General features: G+C 35.1%; 1 protein-coding gene across 1 annotated transcript in view; it reads left to right on the top strand.

The window, feature by feature from the left end:
* MCTP2 (multiple C2 and transmembrane domain containing 2) overlaps positions 1 to 19,206 on the top strand; it is a 304,647-nt gene that overhangs the window by 53,352 nt on the left and 232,089 nt on the right. Inside the window, 4 exon segments of the mRNA XM_042783576.1 lie at positions 11,033 to 11,175; positions 11,964 to 12,040; positions 12,568 to 12,679; positions 17,289 to 17,324. Of these exon segments, the coding sequence (XP_042639510.1) occupies positions 11,033 to 11,175; positions 11,964 to 12,040; positions 12,568 to 12,679; positions 17,289 to 17,324 (368 nt within the window).

The raw sequence follows: 19,206 nt of genomic DNA, 5'->3' as shown, positions 1-19,206 counted from the left end.
ACCTTCCTTCCGAGGAGTGGCTGGTGGGTTTGAACCGCCAGCCTTCTGGTTAGCAGTCAAGTGCCTTAGCCACTATGCTACCAGAGCTCACTACTGGGCTATAATAAAAATGGCTGTGCCTTCAGGACAGCCAGCAGTGTGCATTTCTGTTTGTCTCCTTCCTCACTGTTTTCATTCAGGTTCTTCTACTAGTTGGTATTTAATCCATTTCTTTATCTTTGCCTTCAAAGCTCATGATTCCAGCATTGTCTTCTGTATTGGTTTCAATTGGTTTCTCATTGCTTTGTTGTACAGTGTCTGTGTAGCTTGTCTGCCCATTCTACCATCTTGCTGGAACTTCTATTTGCTTTGCTTTTGTGCATAGTCTGTCCTCCCCATTGCTGTTGCTCATTCTTTTGTTTCTTCTATATGTTTACATATAATTTTCTAATTTGTCATTTGCCTTTCAGCTTTTTTAATGACATTTTTGTTGCAAAAACCTTTTCAGGTCCTACAATCATATCTGATAGGGTTGTTTCCTTTGTTTTTTGCCTAGACAGTCCTCGCTTGAAAGAGATACACATTAACCTATATTTATTCAATTTCCTTTATGGTTTTATGTTTTTTATTTATTTCTTTGATCTGTTTCAAGTTTTCTTTGGTTTCTTGTATAGAATGAGAAATTCGATTTACTTCTTTGCCAAAGGGCTATCTAATTAGAAATAAATATTCTTTTCCTTAATGGCTTGAATTCTACTTCATAATCATATTTAATAATGTAATTAATATAAAGTTCTGCTTCCTGGATTTCTCTTTGATTTTAGTGATCTGTTCTTTTCTTTAGATGCCAATCCTGCACTGTAGTTTTGCTGTTGTTGTTGTTTGCTGTCGAGTCGGACACAACTCATAGCAACCCATCCTTGGGTTGCCGAGGCAGTATCCCTATGGAAGTAGATTGCCCCATCTTCCTTCCGAGGAGTGGCTGGTGGGTTTGAACCGCCAGCCTTCTGTTTAGCAGTCAAGAGCCTTAGCCACTATGTTTTACTGTTGTTATTTGCCGTCGAGTCGGCCCGACTCATAGCGACCCCTCCTTGGGTTTCTGAGGAAGTATCACTACGGAAGTAGGATTGCCCAACCTTCCTTCCGAGGAGTGGCTGGTGGGTTTGAACCGCCAGCCTTCTGGTGAGCAGTCAAGTGCCTTAGGCACTATGCTACCAGAGCTCCCTGTTTTACTGTAGTGAATGTCATTATCTCTACTTTTGCAAATTTGGGTTTTGCTCTCGTTGGAATACCTCTTTTGAACACCAGATGGCGCGAGTTCATTGGTATGCTTGTGAGGGAGCTGCACAAACTCTTCTGGGCCAGTGTACCAGGAAGCAAACTTGAATCTTCCAAAGATAGAAACACCCATTCCATAAAGCAGTTAGCAATTTTCCTCCCCTTGTTGAATGTTGGTAATTTGCTGAAGTCCTGCAGCAAATAAGTGGAAATGAGTTTTGAAATCTTTTTCCATGAATTAATTTGTTTCTTGTACAGATCATTGTTGGATATATGTGTCCTAATACCCTTCTGTGTATCCCCACAACAGAGCTGTTTTCTCTGGATTTCTTGTTTGTTGGTTTGACTTTATTTTGATACTATATAAATGTCCTTGTGGGTTGGTTAGAATTTCTTAATGCTCTGCTGCTTTATAGAGTCAGTTACTTATTCTTTCAGTGGGATTTCATCTCCATTCTTATAAGTACCCTGGAGAAAAACTAGGATATTTCCCAGGGCTGTAATCTTCAGTGAAGCAGATTGTCAGGCCTTTCTTCTGTAATACTGCTGGGTTAATAGTCAAGTACAACCATTTGTGCCACCCAAGGACCTCATGTCATACAAGTTGCTATAAGTTTTATAAATAGTTAAAAGAAACCATTTTTGGTAAGATGAATAATTTTTAGGTCATTGACTCTACTTCCAATTGACCATTGGTTAAATTTGTCATTGGAAATTATTTCAGTAGATTGGCTTTGGTTAAATTGCCTGATATCATTACATCCCAGGGTGTAGGTCATGAGCAGGATTTGCCTAAAGTGCCCTTGAGTATTACACATGGTGGACTCCCTTAAAGACTTACTGAAGAAGAAGCAAGTCAGTATACTCAAGATAAACGTTCAGAATAGTCCCATCAGGATGTGCTACGTAGTCAATGAGACTTGAAAAAGATAGGTGAGAAATCTTTTCTGTGGATGGTAACAAAAGAGTGGCTCATAGAAGCCTGCTGCCACCATCAATACAAGAAGGATGGACAAGCCTTACATGGGAGTATGCATTTCTCCTCATCCAATCTTAATGGATAAAATCTGGCTTGAAATTCCGCTAAGGTTGAACCTATCACTATCTTTCATTATCTTAAGTGATACAGATTTTGCTCTACAAAATAAAAAATTATTCCTTCTTTCTTATGTGCCTGAAGACAAATGTTTGATGGATTTCCATGAAGTCCTATGGTTTCTAAAGAGGTCGGTTAAATTGGCAGTTCTTGGACACTCTACTTCATGAGGAAATCTCAAGGTAACTGCTAGAGAGCAGCAACAGCTATTCAAAAATCATCACCATCTTTTCCTTGTGGGGAACATTTTTTTTGGTGGAGAACTTATTTAGTTAGCCTCAAAGAACATTAGAACTTGAATTTGTCGATTTCATATAAAAGCAGCTCAGGTTTTGTTCTTTGTCAGGTCAAAAGGTCAAAGAGAAAAGTTTCTAAATATATGCATAATTAGAAATACGAATAATTTCTTAAAATTCTTACTTCAGATGGTAAGAAGAAAGTCAAATTTATACTTCTTATGTTTTTCCAAATACTATGTTAGCTGTATGAATTCATCCGTATGCAACTCGATTCCCCTAAATACTTATTGGCTTAAATCTGAAGATATCCTGAGGAAAGTTAACAGATATTATAAATGTGAACTTGCTATGAAAATACAAGAATGATTTCCTTTCATGAATAAACAAGAACTTTGAGAAACATATTTTATTAGGAAACTCTTCTAGCCTAACACAACTTTCCTTATGGAGAGATAGCATGGCTGAAAGTTACAACTTGGCAAATGAACTTTGATCATTAATAACATTTTTTCATTCAACACTTTAGATAGTTCATATTAAATTGTTAGTTTTAAAAAATACATTACTTAGTAATGTTTTCATAAATATATATACAGATACACAAATGATTACACTGATTTTTAGAAATTTATTTATGGTTATAGAAGAATAAAGATGAGGTATTGACTGAAGAAAGTGAAAAACTGCATAAAGGATGATTTCTTTTTGTTGAAAAATAAGTTTATGTGTGTGCATGTGCAAGCTTGTGTGCAAGCGTACATTTAGTGTCTTAGTATACATATTCAAACATTTATCTCATTAACAATTCTGGATGAAAGTAATTTTCTTTTTCTTTTATCATGTCTTGACTTTCTGCTTTTTCTACCATGGTCATGAGTTCTTATATTAGAAAAAGCAAAGTCATTTGTAAATAGATCTTTCATTAAACATTTACTTTCTTTTATCTGCATATTATAATAGGTATGGAGCTATTCGATGTGACATTTTCTATTTACTAGTTCCCCTATTGATACTGTTCATTTTCTTCTTAAAACTCTCAATGTTGTAACAGCTCATAAAGGTGATAAATGAAATGCCATGAGTAGAACAAAATCTTCAAAATTTCTGGTTCTCAGTGACTCTCCACTGATAATAGACTTTACTTGTCATGCATCCTCTCAGAGAGCTGTGATTTTCAGCAGATGATATCTTTCAAGGGCTCTGAAATCGACAGTGAATAATAACTTTAGGCAGGTAGAAAAGGAAGTAGTAGACAGTGCTCGGGAATAGTTAGTGGTCTTTAGTTTCTATGCAGCCCTTTCCTTCCAAGACAGCTCAGATTATTTTGCGGAAAATTTCCATACTCATATGGTGTCCCTGTGAAAAATGTGTAAGGTAAGGGATTTTCTACCCCACTTATTAAAAGAAAAAAACAACCAAAACCACACTCACTGCCATAGTGTCTAGTCCGACTCATAGTGACCCCCATTTGGTTTCTGAGGCAGTAAATTTTTATGGAACTAGATTGCCCCTCTTCCTTCTGCAGAGTGGCTGGAGGGTTTGAACCATCAACCTTCTGGTTGACAGTCAAACGCTTTAGGCATTGCACCACTAGAGCTCCTTTATTAAAAGAAAATATGGTATAAATTCCATATCTTTAAAGAACTCAATGAAAGGGGCACTTCAATGACAAATTAACAGTGTATTTTGAACAGTTTAAGTAGAGTAAATGAATGTATAATTAGTACTACATGCATTATTATGTGATGGTCCCTGGTTGGCACAAATAGGGTGCTCTTGGCTACTGACCAGAAGGTTTATGATTTGAATGCACCCAGTAGCACCATGGAAAAAAGACCTGGAGATCTATATCTATATCTTACAGATATAGATCTGTAAGATTACAGCAATTAAAAAAAATTATGGAGTGCAGTTCTGCTTGGAGCACATGAGGTCATCTTGAGTCAGATTTGGCTCAACAGCAATGGAAGAAACATTGTTATATACTCTCTTCTTTTCTGAGTGAATTGAGTGGTAATACTGAAAATAGTAACAATATTTATTGGGCACTTACTACAGAGTATTCATAGTAAATGGAGAGACCTTGCTAACATTTAAAGTATAATGCCTCATTTGTTCCTCATGACAGTATTATGAGGTTGGTAGTTTTTCATCTGACAGGTAAAGACAGTAAGGCATGAGGAAATTTAGTGAATTGTGTAAGATTATATAATAAAAGAAATGTCTGAGAATTTATTCTACATGCATCCATCTTACTTCAAAGTTTATTCATGCATTCAATACATATTTATAATACACCTATCATGCACACGAAGCATACTCTGGGCATAAATCTTACCTTGTAGAAGGTTTGATTTGATGGAGACTTAATATTATGTTCATTTTTTTTTTTTTTAAAGTTGCTGTTGAATCCATTCTGACTTAGGGCAACCCCATGTGTGTCAGAGTAAAGCTGTGTTTCATTTCATAGGGATTTTAGTAGCTGTTATCTTGTGGAAGTAGATCACACCAGGCCTTTCTTCTGGGTCGACTTGAATCTCCAACCTTTATGCTAGCAGCTAAGCATGTTAGGTGCTTCAAAGAAGTTTTTCTATATATATATATCTATATATTGAAATAATTTTATAAAATATGCAATCTAAACATTTTAAGTTTATTTATTTATTTATTTATCTTGTCTTTACTGAATCTCTTAAGAGAAAGTTTATTTTACTCCACACAGTGAAGTTTTAAGCCAAAAAAGAGTAAACACCTTTTCCACCAGTTTTGCTAACTTTCTCTGTCGATGGAGCATCTTATTGTGGCTAGAGTTCTCCGAATCATACCTGAGAAACCCTGTGTTGGTACCTCCTATAGTCTGTCTGGGGGAGGTCTGGTAGCATAGTGCCTAAGGCACTTGATTGCTAATCAGAAGGCTGGTGGTTCAAACCCACCAGCCACTCCTCAGAAGGACGTATGGGCAATCTACTTTTGTAGTGATACTGCCTCAGAAACCCAAGGAGGGTCGCTATGAGTCCGGTCCGACTCTACGGCACATAACAACAACAATAGTCTCTCTGGATCTCTCTGCCCAGCCTTCAACTCCCTGGTGCTATATCTCAGCTACCAGGTTTCTTTGCTTAAGCCTCTTTCTTCTTCATTCTAAATTATAAGCTGCTGCCAGATATATATTTCTAAAGCTTGGCTCCGATCACTTTACTCTCCTGCTCAAAAGTGAACCTGTATTTCCTTCCCTCCTCACACTAAAATAATTCCAGATGGACCAAAGACTTAACTTTTTAAAAAAATGAAAAACTACAAAATCCTTGGGAGAAAATATGGCTGAATTAATTTAAAAACCTTGTAGTGAAACAGTTTGTTCTAAAGCAGGAATTTAAACTACAAAGCCATAAATAAACTACAAAGTCAAATAAACTTTGGTAAATTTGACTACATCAAAAGATAAATAACTGATTGCAAGAAATGACATAAGTCTAAACAGATATGACAAGATTTATAGCCGATGCCTAATTTCTGTAATTAAGAAATCATACATGTTGGTATGTAGCAAAAGAGAAATCATGATCCCACAGGGAAAAAAAAATGGGCTAACAATATGAAAAAAGCATTTCACTGACTAAGAAATATAAATGTAGGTTACTAAAATAGGAAATATATTAAGCTTTACTGAAAATGTTAAACATTAGTGAAAATGGAGATACTGTTTTTTTCATCTACCATTAGTTTAAAATAAAGGTTTATAACATCCAATGTTGGTGAGCATAGGAAGAAACAAATACTGCTGTGTACTTGTGATGACAGTGTGAATTTGACACAATGTTTGAAGGACATTCTAACAGTAACTGTCAAGACTGAAAAAGGAGCATATTCATTTTGTCTGGTAGTTCTGGTGTTGAAAACTCCCTTTTTGATACAGTCACTTAAAGGTCCAAGATGGTCATACAAGGATGCTTATTCCAATACTGTTTATACTAGTTAAAAGTAGAAACAATTAGATGTCCATTCTTTGACAACTAGCTAAATGAATTAAAATACATTGACACTGAAAAATGTATGTGGTTAAAAAAAACCTGGTGAATCTGTATTGCTGATATGAATAGAGTTCCAAGATAAATTAAGTGTAAAAGCACAGAGTCCAGAGTATATAATAGGATTACATTTGTGATCAAAGAAAAAAAAAATCTTCTATTATTTTCCTGTAAGAGTATTAAAGAAATTGTTTATAGCAGGTACATTCCAAAACCAAACTTCCTGACGTGGAGTCAATTCCGACTCATAGTGACCCTATAGGATGGAGTAGAACTGCCTCGTAGTGTTTCCAAGGCTGTAAATCTTTACAAAAGCAGACTGCCTCATCTTTCTTCTGTGGAGTAGCTGGTGGGTTTGAATCACTGACCTTTTGGTTGGCAACCAAATGCCTTAACCACTACGCCACCAGAGTTCCTTTAGTAGGTCCATTAAACCAAAAAAAAAAAAAAAAAAAACTCATATCACTGCTAGCAAGGCATTCACAACTCATAGCAACCCCCACTAGGTTTTCGAGGCTGTAAATCTTTACGGAAGTACATCACTTTGTCTTACTTCTGAGGAGCAGCTGGTGGGTTTGAACCACTGACCTTCCAGTTAGCAGTCAAAAGAAGGGTAAGATAGAGATTTAACAATTAATTTGACACATTTTGGACTTCTTTGCATGTATTACTTGTGTTTAAAAAGAAAGAGGAAAAAAATACCTGTATTTGTACAGAATGAAAACTAAATCTTTAATTTATTTTAAGGCACTTGGTCCTCTGATTTGAACTTGCCTTTTAAACTTTATTTCTCATTATATTTTCTCTCCTAATATTTGAATAAGTAAAATACTTGGATGGCAGTACACAAATCTTGCAATTTTCTGCCGCCCTCTTAGCCTCTGCTTCATTGCCAATGCTTCCTGCTAGAATGACCCGGGCCCTTCTCTGCGTGTTCAAGTCCACTCATATTTCATCTATCATCACCTTTATTTCAGCCCCAACTAATACCCCAGCTAGAGCCTACCTGTCTCTCCTATCAACTGTGATAGGTGTAGAGAGCAGAGAGACTTGGCATTGTCCAGTGTCAGTGAGTATGAGCAGAAATAAGGACTGTCATGCAACAACATTAAGAATATAAATTGGGATGACAATTTTGAGAGCCAATAGATGGCTATTAGTTTCTCTCAACCTATATGTAGAACCACAGTCTATTTAGAATGGAAGGCCATTGATTCTTTTCTTTATTGTGGGAAATATATATATATATATATATATATATACACACACACACATATATACATGTATATACATATTTATATGTATGTGTGTGTGTATATGTATATATATGAAGTCCCTGAGTGGTAATAGAGCCCGAGGTAAAGCAAATGATTAAGTGTTCAGCTGCTAAATGAAAGTTTGGAGATTCGAGTCCACCCAGAGGCTCCATGCAAGAAAGGCCTGGCAATGTACTTCTGAAAAATGAGCCATTGAAAACCTTATGGAGCACAGTTCTATTCTGACACACTGGGGCTGCCGTGAGTTGGAATTAACTCCATGGCAAATGGTTTAAGCATGTATATCTGTATAACTAAACACTTGCCATTTCAACATTTTTTACATTACAATTCAGTGACAGTAGTTTCATCCATCATGTGTAAACAACACTACTCCCCATTTCCAAATTTTTTCATTCCCCCTTTAACAGAAACTCAGCATCCCTTAAGCTAAAACTCCCCCTGCCCCTCTCCCTCCCATGTCTGGTAACCACTAACTAGTAAACTTTCGTCTCTATACATTTGCCAGTTTTAGATACTGTATATAAGTGGGATCACGTACTATTTGTCTTTTTGGGACTAATTTATTTCACATAGCATAATGTTTTCAAGATTCATCCATGTTGTAACACAGCAATATATTACATAATCTGAATAGTATAATTTTCTAAATCTGAGGTTATGTGAGTCACTCAGGTTTACATGGTGTGATTGTTAGCTGCCCCAGGGTGGCAGGCCCACAGTTGAGGCACCTGGTTTCATTCTCGTCCTGAAGTACCACACTCCTTCTTTATTCCAAAGACCCTCATTGTTTATGGAGCTCCCAATGAAAAAGGTTAAAGTTCAACCATTCAGGTGTCATCTCATCATCTGTATAATCTGGGAGTTGCATTCCTGAGGGCCAGCCCCCTTTCAGAACCTGCCTAGTTGAGATGTAACTTCTCTGACAGTGAAGCACTTAGGCTCCAAGAGAGGATCACAACGTGCCCCCCCACACACACTTCTTTCTCCAATTTTCCTAACAATTAACGCTGCACTAACTTGACACCTCTTTCCTTGTTTGGCTTTGTAAACCCTAGCCTCTTTTTCTATTAATTCCAGACATTAATATTTTCTTTCATGCAACGACCGCCATTCACCCGTGAAACAGTTTGAACATTATGTAGCTGTCAAGATGCCTGGGGATTACCCAGTATGCCTTGCCTGTGAGAAAGTGACACCACGGAGGCCTAGTTCTGAGATGTTTATTTTGAGAGTACGCTGACAGGCATGAAGGCTGGATCCCAGAGTGGCAATTCTATTTAATTAAAGGCCTCTTTTTATTATAGTTTTCCCCCACTTTTTTTATATATATATATCAGAATGATTGTTAAAGTCTGACTCGCCAGAGGTGTTCTCCTGCGGTTTAAAAGGGGGAGGGGTGAGCGGATGTCTCGCTCACTTGTGAGGATTCCACTGCACGTCTGTGAATGCATTCACTTTTACGTTCCCTCTAGAATAGCCACTTAATTGCTCTGTGTATGTTCAGGTTTAAAATAAAGATCACCGGGCTTCTATCCCTGTGTCACCAAACTTAAAATGTGAGAGTTGGGTCATATATGTGTATGTAATTTTCATTTACTTTAAAATGAGTACTCATACAACATGCAAGGCTAATTCATTACACTTGTGCCTTAGATGCCCTACTAAGGGGTTTAAACAATGTATGTTGCCTTGATCTATAAAGACATACTTTATTTTCAATTAAAAATGTTGGGGAACATATCGAATTCCTTTTCAGTAATTTTTAATATTGGAGCTAAATAGAAATATTGACAAAAATAAGATAAAAGATAAAAGATTGAGGTAATTAATGATAGGCATTTAGAACTTGGTAAATGATAGTGATAAAGTAGCTTAATAAATTTTTGACATAATATTCCCAGACTACATCGTCCTGACTCCAGCATCAGAAATTCAATTCAATAAATATTCTGGGAGCGTATGTTGCATACTGTTATAGGCACTTGGGGTATATCCATGAACAAGACAGATACTTGGTCTTGGTACTTATTCATAGTTCTGTGTTTCACAATTATAATACTATAAGTGCCCAAATTTAGATGTGTTTTTCTTTCTTTGTAGCATTATTTGCTAGGTGTCATTTGTTCATTTATTTGTGTCCTCTTTATTCATCCTTTACTAGGTATTCATGAATGAGCATATACCAGACGATGCATGTGTAACAAGCATGATGGTACACATGATGTGTGTAACATATACATGCACATCCATGCACACACATGCATAGGCAAATAAATAAATACATTTTTTCTTATTATGCTTGTGAGCATGTTTTTTTTTTTTTTCCTCAATTGATCTGAAGTGTGGAGGAGGGCCAGTGCTCAGGCCTCCTTTCTAGTCTGGGCATAGTGGCTGGAGGGACATTATTCATTTCTTTTGGAATCAGTTTCAAAGCACCCCAGGAAGAGCCGGGCAGGTCAGCAGTGTCAGCTCTCTGGCCAGCTGAGGGCCTGGCTGCTCTGAAGTTCAGCTGACCTGGGTGAAAACAATGTTCGCTGCTTTAGTGCAGGTGCAGGGAGGCAACAAAGAATGTCAGTGTTGTCAATTGAATCTCTCCCTCCTAGTTTTTCTTAGTCCACAAGCCCCATCTTTTGAACCCATGGTTTCAGAGATTGATTGATTTTATTATTATTATATTTTAAAGTACAGGGTTCTGTTGAGTCAACCATCTGCTCAAATTCTTGAAAACAGTTTCTTTCCTTTTTCCATGACTCCCTGCAGTTCTTAAGAGGGGTTGGCTTTTCCCCAGGATTCTGACACCATAAGCTGGTGCCTATGGATTTTGCTTCTAGAGTATTTGTGGGTAGCACAGTGGTGACATATTCACAATGAAATGGAACAAAATAACACAAGGAGTCCATTTGTATTCTACCACTAAAAGCGTAGAAGAGTCTGTCATCTCCCTCAAATTCTTTCATTTTTTACTCCCTTGCATCTCTGGGGTCTGCCTTCTCTGCACAGAGAGACCTTCTTCTGGGTATGCACAGTGGAATCTTTTGGGCCAAGGGAGTGTGGAAAGACACTGTACTTAATGGAGGTCCTAGATTTTCTCGTATGTTTCAAAACTTGTCTTGCTCTCTTTTTCTTTTAAAGGCACAAGTGACCCCTATGTGAAATTTAAGCTGAATGGGAAGACGCTGTACAAAAGTAAAGTCATATATAAGAACTTGAACCCAGTTTGGGATGAGATAGTTGTATTACCCATACAAAGCCTTGATCAAAAGCTGCGTGTGAAGGTAACCACAGATGACTTTCAAGCGTTCTCTTTTATTAAAAATGTTTATTTCTCCACCATCTTTGATGCTCTTCTAGAAGTAAACTTGACAAAATTATTATTATTATTTTACTCAAGTACTGGGTTAATAATATGGAAGGAAATCTTTATATCATTTGTGAAAATTGTGTGTTTCTCTCAGATCATTGAGATATACTCTACAGAAAATCAGAAGGAAAATAATATCTCCATTGATTGTATTTAAACTTATCAAATGTGGAAGAATTATTACCCGGAGTGCAGTGGTGACAAGTACTAAAATCTTTCTCATTAGGAATAACTTTATACTTAATAGTGCTTTAAGCTATTGGTTGTAAGCATCAATTGCTCTAACATCTGGGTTAAAACTGCATGAGTTGAGTGCAGGATGGGATTGCTATAGAATATTTAGCAAATTTCTATTTAATTGGCAGATCTGCTCACCGTGGAAAATACTTAATTTTAATGAGAAACAATTTAAACTACAGAGCGAGGTCCATTGTGCATAACGTTTGCATATGAATCCTGCCTTAAATGTGTTTTCTGCTGTTGTTTTGGTCTCAGTAGGCAAAATAGCCAAGTTTGAATCATTTTGTTCTCTCCGCCTAGTTAATGGGGCTAAATTTCCCTTTAACTGTACTGGGCAAATTATTTTTATATCTATCTACATCTATATTAAAAATTACCAGCTTATTTCATTTTCTAATAATTGAATAAACTTGTTTGGTTTACTATAAACATATATTTTACTGGCTCCCAAACTCTTTGCAGGTCTATGATCGAGATTTAACCACCTCTGATTTCATGGGTTCTGCATTTGTAATTCTCAGTGATCTTGAGCTTAACAGGTATTGTATTTTTACCTTCTAATTGTTATTAATGAATTAATTTGTATGTGAACTGAGAATAATGTTAAGTGAAATTTGAGCTCAAAAGACAGAAAGCATATCTGAATAAATGCAGCCATGCTTCAAAATGAAAAGATTGCAATTTCTAACATGTTTTCTATGATTTTTTGCTTTCTAGCTCCCAAATAAATTAGTCAGGCATTAAATCTTCCATAATGCGTTCTAAAATGTATATGGGATTTTACACATTCATTTCTCAATGCTCAAGTTCATTAACCTAACTTAAAACAAGCATTTAAAATTTATTTGTGGGTTAAGGAAGGGGACCAGTTAACCAACTTTTGAATTAGTCATTGCCCCAAATTCCTTTATGGTGATGGCCATTGTTTCATTTTCAGTGCATTTGATGCTTTTTAAAATGTTCTGTTTAATCCTTATTCAGATGTAAGAGACTTTATCATAAGCTCTTGATCCATTATATAATACTATCTATAAGTGTTAACATTTTTTATTGTTTTTGCCTGTAGAACGACAGAACATATTTTAAAATTGGAAGATCCAAACAGTTTAGAAGATGACATGGGAGTGATTGTGTTAAACTTGAACCTAGTAGTAAAACAGGGTGATTTCAAGAGACATGTAAGTTTGACCCTTTCGTTCTTTTTTTAAAACTCTTCATGGTTATTATCCTTTGATAACTGGGCTACTAGACCATTGACTTTTTGTATTTATTTCTTGAGAAAACAAATAATTTTATAGATACTTAAATTTCATCTCTTTCTTTTGGAACTCTTGAGAGAATTTCCATTAAGGAATTCTCTGTACTCTAGCTAGGAATATGGATATGGATGGTCTTGCTATAATTAAAACTTAAGGTTTTCTAACTTATCAAACTTTATGATTTATCAGGAATTATGTAAAATACACTTTCACTAAGTGCTAAGGCATCTCCCTGTAATTTTCTTAGGAAGTAGGTAACGTAGGCATTATTCAGTTATGAAAAGCTGTTTCTAAGACTTAACTGTGGGTTAAATTATTAAGGTGAGCAAGTGTATATTTGCAGATTTCAATATTTTTCTTTATAGTTTTTGTTTTTACTTTAAGCTACCAAGTTTTCTATGAAGAGTACTTTTGGAAAGACACAAAATTTAATGTTCTCTGATCTATTTCCTGAAAATTTCTGGTTCATCTACTATTTACTGAAGATGTCTATAACATCAATAAATATTGCATTTTATTATCATTATTGAAACAGTTCTTTTGAGCCAATATGTGGATGTCACTAATGATCTAATTCTATATTCTGGGATTATACCTTAAAATTACAAGAGTTAAAAGAAGAACAGAAAGCCTCCTTGATTATCACTGATTTAAAATGTATTTTCAAAAGCCTATGAAAATACTTACTTGAGGAGGAAATAAGATGTTTTAAAATTTTGCACATTTATAATCCAGTATGAAAATCTGAAGTGTGTTGATAAATTAGACCTCAGATAATTCTTGAAGGGAGGAGCTGGTGTTGGTGATATTCTAAAATATTCTTCATTGTTAATACTACTTTTGCTTTCAGACTTAATTTATTTTCATGATGAAAATCATGACTGATTTACTAGTAAACTCACAGAATTTAGCTTAAAGAAATAGACAATATGTTTGTCTGCAGTTTTTCTCTATCTTGTAAAAAAACAAAAAGGAGGATTTCTTATCTCATTTTTCAGAAATACAATAAAACTGAGTTATTAGAGTTAAGCAACTTCTAAAGGGCTTTAGAGTTCAAATTGAAATTTGTTGTTGTTGTTATGTGCTGTCAAGTCAGCCCTGACTCATAGCGACCCCTCCTTGGGTTTCTGAGGCAGTATCACTACGGAAGTAGGATTGCCCAACCTTCCTTCCAAATTTATCAAGGTTTTAATCTACCTGAGCTCCCATTTGAGATGTTGATTTGGTGTTTGCAATTATTTATACTGGTCTTTAAGAATCCTTTCCTATTGTATGTACTTAGGAAAAGTGCACAATGACTTTCAATTGCTAGAAAGTTAACTAATTGGTTGCAATATTTAACTTGAATTCTTCCCTTTTAAGAATTTACTTGATAACAACTAAAAAACACCTCCATCTATTAATTTCTTTAGAAGTGTCACTATTAAAATCTGAGATTTCAATAAACCTGATGGTTTGACATTAAAAAGTCTTAAGTTGATGTTGAATTTCTTTTTTCTCACAAGATAATGAAAGAAAGATTTTATTTAGCTTCCTCTTGGTTTTGACAATGTTGCTAGTACATGGATGACTCTGAGTTTACTGTCAATAAGTACATAATGGGACTGGTTATTCGGCCCAGTTGCCAGGCCTCAATACCCTGCAATGTAAATAGTATCATTTACAACATGGTTTAGCAATTTCCAACTAATATGCTCTAAAAATTTCTTACATATTTAAATGGAGTTTATAAAGTCGGATAATTTCCCCACAAAAATAGTTGCCTATTTATGTGACTACCCATGTGAGTGTTCCCATAATATACTGGACTCTGTTTAGCAGTGATACTGACATTTAAAATATATTTAAATTTTGCCAAAATTTGAAGTTTTAAAGCATTGACATTTCAGTTTCAAATTATTTCCAATTGCAAAACAATTAATACTGGATACAGCTTAGTTTTGTTTTTGTAGAACTCTCAAAGGTATCATTTCAAACCCCAAATAGTAGCCACCATTTCTGTCTTTAGTTCGGTTACTCTTTCCTTTGACTCTTCTTCCTCCTATTTTTTGAGAGTTTCTCACAGTGTTTATGCTCTTACTTATTCATGTATTTTCTGGCTTTCTTTGTTCATTGTTTATCTGACAGAGATCTAGTGGTGTTATATTGTATATACATTTCGTGGAGGTGTTATAATATAGAAAACCCTGCCTGCTCTCATTTGTTTTGATTAGTAACTTTATTTTTCTATTTATATATATTTTTTTCACTGCCATCAAGTTGACTCAATTCATAGCAACCCCTCCTTGGGTTTCTGAGGCAGTATCTCTATGAAAGTAGATTGCCCAGTCTTCCTTCTGAGGAGTGGCTGGTGGGTTTGAACCTCCAGTCTTCTGGTTAGAAGTCAAATGCCTTAGGCACTATGCCATCAGAGCTCCTGTTTACACATTATCAAAATGTAGCTGAGCAAGGAATATTTTGTCCAGGACTGGATGTGATTATTCAGCTTACAATGCACATTATGGGCCCTTGAGTGTGCAATAGATATCAGAAATTATTTGCTCTTCTCATTGAGTTTTAATTAATATTTACAAGGTATTCTTACACAGGATTTTTAAATAGGAGTGACTGATACTTAGGACTGGAAGGCAGTAGTTGATTTGATAAGGGATAATTTGTTTGGAAATTTTCATTTTAATATAATGTCTGTGGGAAAGATTTCAATTACAATTCTCAGTTTTATACCCATTTTTCTATCCATCATCCCGAGGTAGCCTTTGTTGTTTTAGAATCAAGTAGACAGCAATCTTACTATACGAAAGATCTATGAATTCACCTTCATATCCAGGGATTTGGATGTATGAAAACATGGTGTAGTTAGTAGGAAAAACTGGCTAGAAGGTAGGAGCTTGGTGGCATAGTGCTTAAGGCATTTGACTGCTAACCAGAAGGCTGGTGGTTCAAACCCACCAGCCACTCCTGCAATCTACTTCCATAGTGATACTACCTTGTAAACCCAAGGAGGGGTTTGTATGAGTCGGATCCGACTCAATGGCAGTGGGTGGGAGAAGGTAGGTAAACCTGCTATTTGTTTTTTTTTTTCTTGGTAAAAATAAGACTGTGCTTAGAATTAAGGGCTCTGTTGTAAGGCTCCCTGGCTTTTAGTCCCAGCTCCATTACTTTCTAGCTTCAATGATTTAAGCAATCTGGTCAAATTCAGAATTACTTAGCCTGTCTCAGACACAAGTTCTTCATACATGAAATGGGAATAAAAAGAGGGTCTGTTTTATAGGGTTGTGCAGATTGAGATAATCAAATATGGAATATGGTGATTGGCATGAGGTAGACAGTACATTAGCTCATAGACTTGTGATAATCAAACAGTAATAGTCATTCTACATTAATTTCTTTATCTATTTTGTTTATCTTTTAAAATTGTTATAAAAATCCAATGTTATTTCATGCCAGATGGTTTCAAGCGGTACTGTGTACCCATACAATGATAATACTTGGTGGTCAGTTGAGGTAAAAATATTTGTTGCTGTATGACACTCCAAATGTCAGTGTTTTTAATAAGATTTTCACATCATTTCTGTACCAGCATTTCTACTTGCTGGTCACTCAAATGTAAGTAGATTTCCCTGGAAAGCTATTTATTTTCTGGTTTCTAATGTATTAGGAAGACATATTGGCAAAGTGAGGTCATTTACCTAAAGGTATTTTTCTTTCATCATAATAGTAAGTGTGGTCTGCTCGATTAGATTTATAATTGAGTTGTAATCTCCAGAATTTATCTAAGTATTAACAACCGGTTAGCTGGTTAACCAGCCAGAGTAAGGCTTTGCAGTACTGGATGGTGACAGAAGTAATGAGAGGATTTTGCTGGGAGAAAATTTTAATTGTAGAGGAAATTCAGCAGCCTTAGCATCACAAATGAGAGATCAAAAGAAAACAGTGCAGAAGCTTCTGTTTGAATTTTTTTTTCTTCCTTCCCTTAGTACTGTATAACTTATTTCTCTTAATTTGTGTAGGAATGACTCAGATTTTTTTCCTATTATTTTGAATATTAAGATTTAATCAGTGAAAGAAAACAGAATTACTTTTTCCTAATGTCTCAAACTGGAAACCTAAACATTAATATTGCTCATGAATATCTTAAATATTTTCATAATATTGTCTAAATATTTCAAGTAGGTGACACCTGTGTTTGAGTGTGTGGGAAACATAGTGTAATAGTGTTTTAATGTAATTTAAAAAAATGAGTGTACTTCTAAACATCAAATAGTATTCACATATCCTTGCCTTTCTGTTATGGGACCCTATGAGAAATTGATGCAACATAAACTCACAAATTTTATTTTTCTATGTTGCTAACTTTTTTTTTTTTTTTTGCTCAAAGGTCCTTATTTGTAAATTATCATCTTGGGTCTTAGGCATTTGAATGTAGTCTCCACTTTTATATTATAATAATATAATTATGTTGTTAACAATTCTGTTTCTTTCTTTTTTATTTTGCTGTTGTTCACCATTCCACGGACACAATCCTTAGCGTTGGTCAAATCGGAAGCGGTTAAGTGCCAGCAAGGTAAATAGACTTGTTCTTTCTTAAGATCATTTGGTAAAAACTTCATCTTTGTAGCAAACACAAATGTAAACATGATTGATATCGCCCAGCCTTTGGACTTAACAACATTCCTTCCTTTCACTGCTCTTACAAATAAGAGGTTAATAACTTAATTTCAAAAAAATAATAATAATAAGGGGATAGCTAGATGTTTGAACTTACAATCATTCTGGTGGTGACATTTTGTATATACTGGCTGTGTTAGAATGTTACACTTCATTAAGCTTGTAATATTTAGAGTGTAGTGCAGTTAGATTTAGGTCTTTAGGAAGTTATTTAATGTTAAATAGAAACTAGCTTTAGTGTTATGGGAACAATTAAAAGATTGACTGAGAGGGATACATCATATGTTTTCAAATATATTTTATATCTTCTGAAAAATCCAGTTTTTCTTTTAGTATGAATTTCTTTAAAGATTTCTTCATGAATTTCTGGTGACTTTTTACACTGTTGCTACTTTTCTAGGCAATTATTCATCAGTGCTCAATTTACAAAAAGTGTAGGGTACCAAAGTAAGAATATACTTTTAATTTATCACATCATTCAATTATCAAGTTGTAATTTAAGTGATTAAATGTCAACATTATTGTAAAAACAAACAAAAGCAAAAAAAGTGTTTATAAGTTAATTTAGCAGTTCTGCATTCAGGGTCCATATGAGTCACAATTGACTTTACAGCAACTTGATGGTTTTTGCTACTTGTTATAGAGAAATAACTAATGAAAAATTATTCCTACTAGCTGGTGCAAGATTTGAGGCTGTTTTTCTGTAGTTCGGTTTCTGAATTGTGGTAGTAATGGTGGTGGGGTGGGCTGTATGAGATAAAGAGAGACAGAGAGAGAAACGGACAGAGAAAGATTTTTAAACAAACTTTAGTTACTTAGAAAAAAAGTCAAACTTTATAAAACTTGCTTGTGAAATTTAAAGAATCTACAGTTTTGACTCACTAAAATATGTCTTTTTTTAAAAAAAAAAAACTTTAAAAATAGCTATGATAAGACACTAATCTAGTAGTTCATTGTCTGCCAAGACTAGTTCTGTTTAGAAATAAAATTAGAAGAATATAAATAATTATGTGAAACTGTCTCAAAAATCCCTCCAACTTTTGCTTTATTCCCTTGTAGTCACTAGAGGGTAGAAGAACATCATTTCTCACACAGAAGGGAGCCTGGCTTCTCATTCTCCCATATTACGAGTTTCTGTAACCATCTGAAGCAGTAAAGTTTCCCAGAATGCTTTGGTGAAACCTGACAAAGCAGTATTTTCTCGTTTATTGATTCTGCTGCTGCACTAAAACCCTGGTACTATACATCAATAACCATCTTTAGTTAGGGAGCTTTGGTCTGTGGAACAACACTGGCAGTTTGTGGAAGAACATAAAGGCTAGAAAGAAAAATTGTGAGCTTGGGGAATATTGGTGTCTAGGGAGGACAAGAGAGGTTATGGAAGAATGGCCAAAGGAATGAAGAGGGACAGAAAAAATGTTGACGGCCTGGATAAAGATATCAAAAATATGAAGGGAACAGAAGATCCTGGAGAGTAGTATGATATATATATCTATATGGATACATATATCTAGATAGATATAGATATTGCAGAGTTGTGTCTTAGCACTGAGCTGTTGTCTTTTTTTCCCCAATCTTGGTAGTTCCTAGAATTTTGACTTCAGTATCCTGTGTTGGGATTTAATACATGTCCAAACCTAATATATATGTTTAATAAAACCTTAGATGAATAACGTTCATTGAAAGCTACTCATGATCTTGTTGGGGAGATGCAATTTCCATATGAATGGAGAATTTCATGTTGACATTTTGCTTCTTGGAGTTTGCAGTTTTGGAGA

Source organism: Orycteropus afer, unplaced genomic scaffold, assembly GCF_000298275.1.
Source record: "Orycteropus afer afer isolate SDZICR_OR568_19922 unplaced genomic scaffold, OryAfe1.0 scaffold00019, whole genome shotgun sequence".
NCBI classification, from domain to species: Eukaryota; Metazoa; Chordata; class Mammalia; order Tubulidentata; family Orycteropodidae; genus Orycteropus; species Orycteropus afer.
The sequence above is the reverse complement of the archived record's forward strand: the minus strand, read 5'-3'. Positions and strand labels throughout refer to the sequence as shown.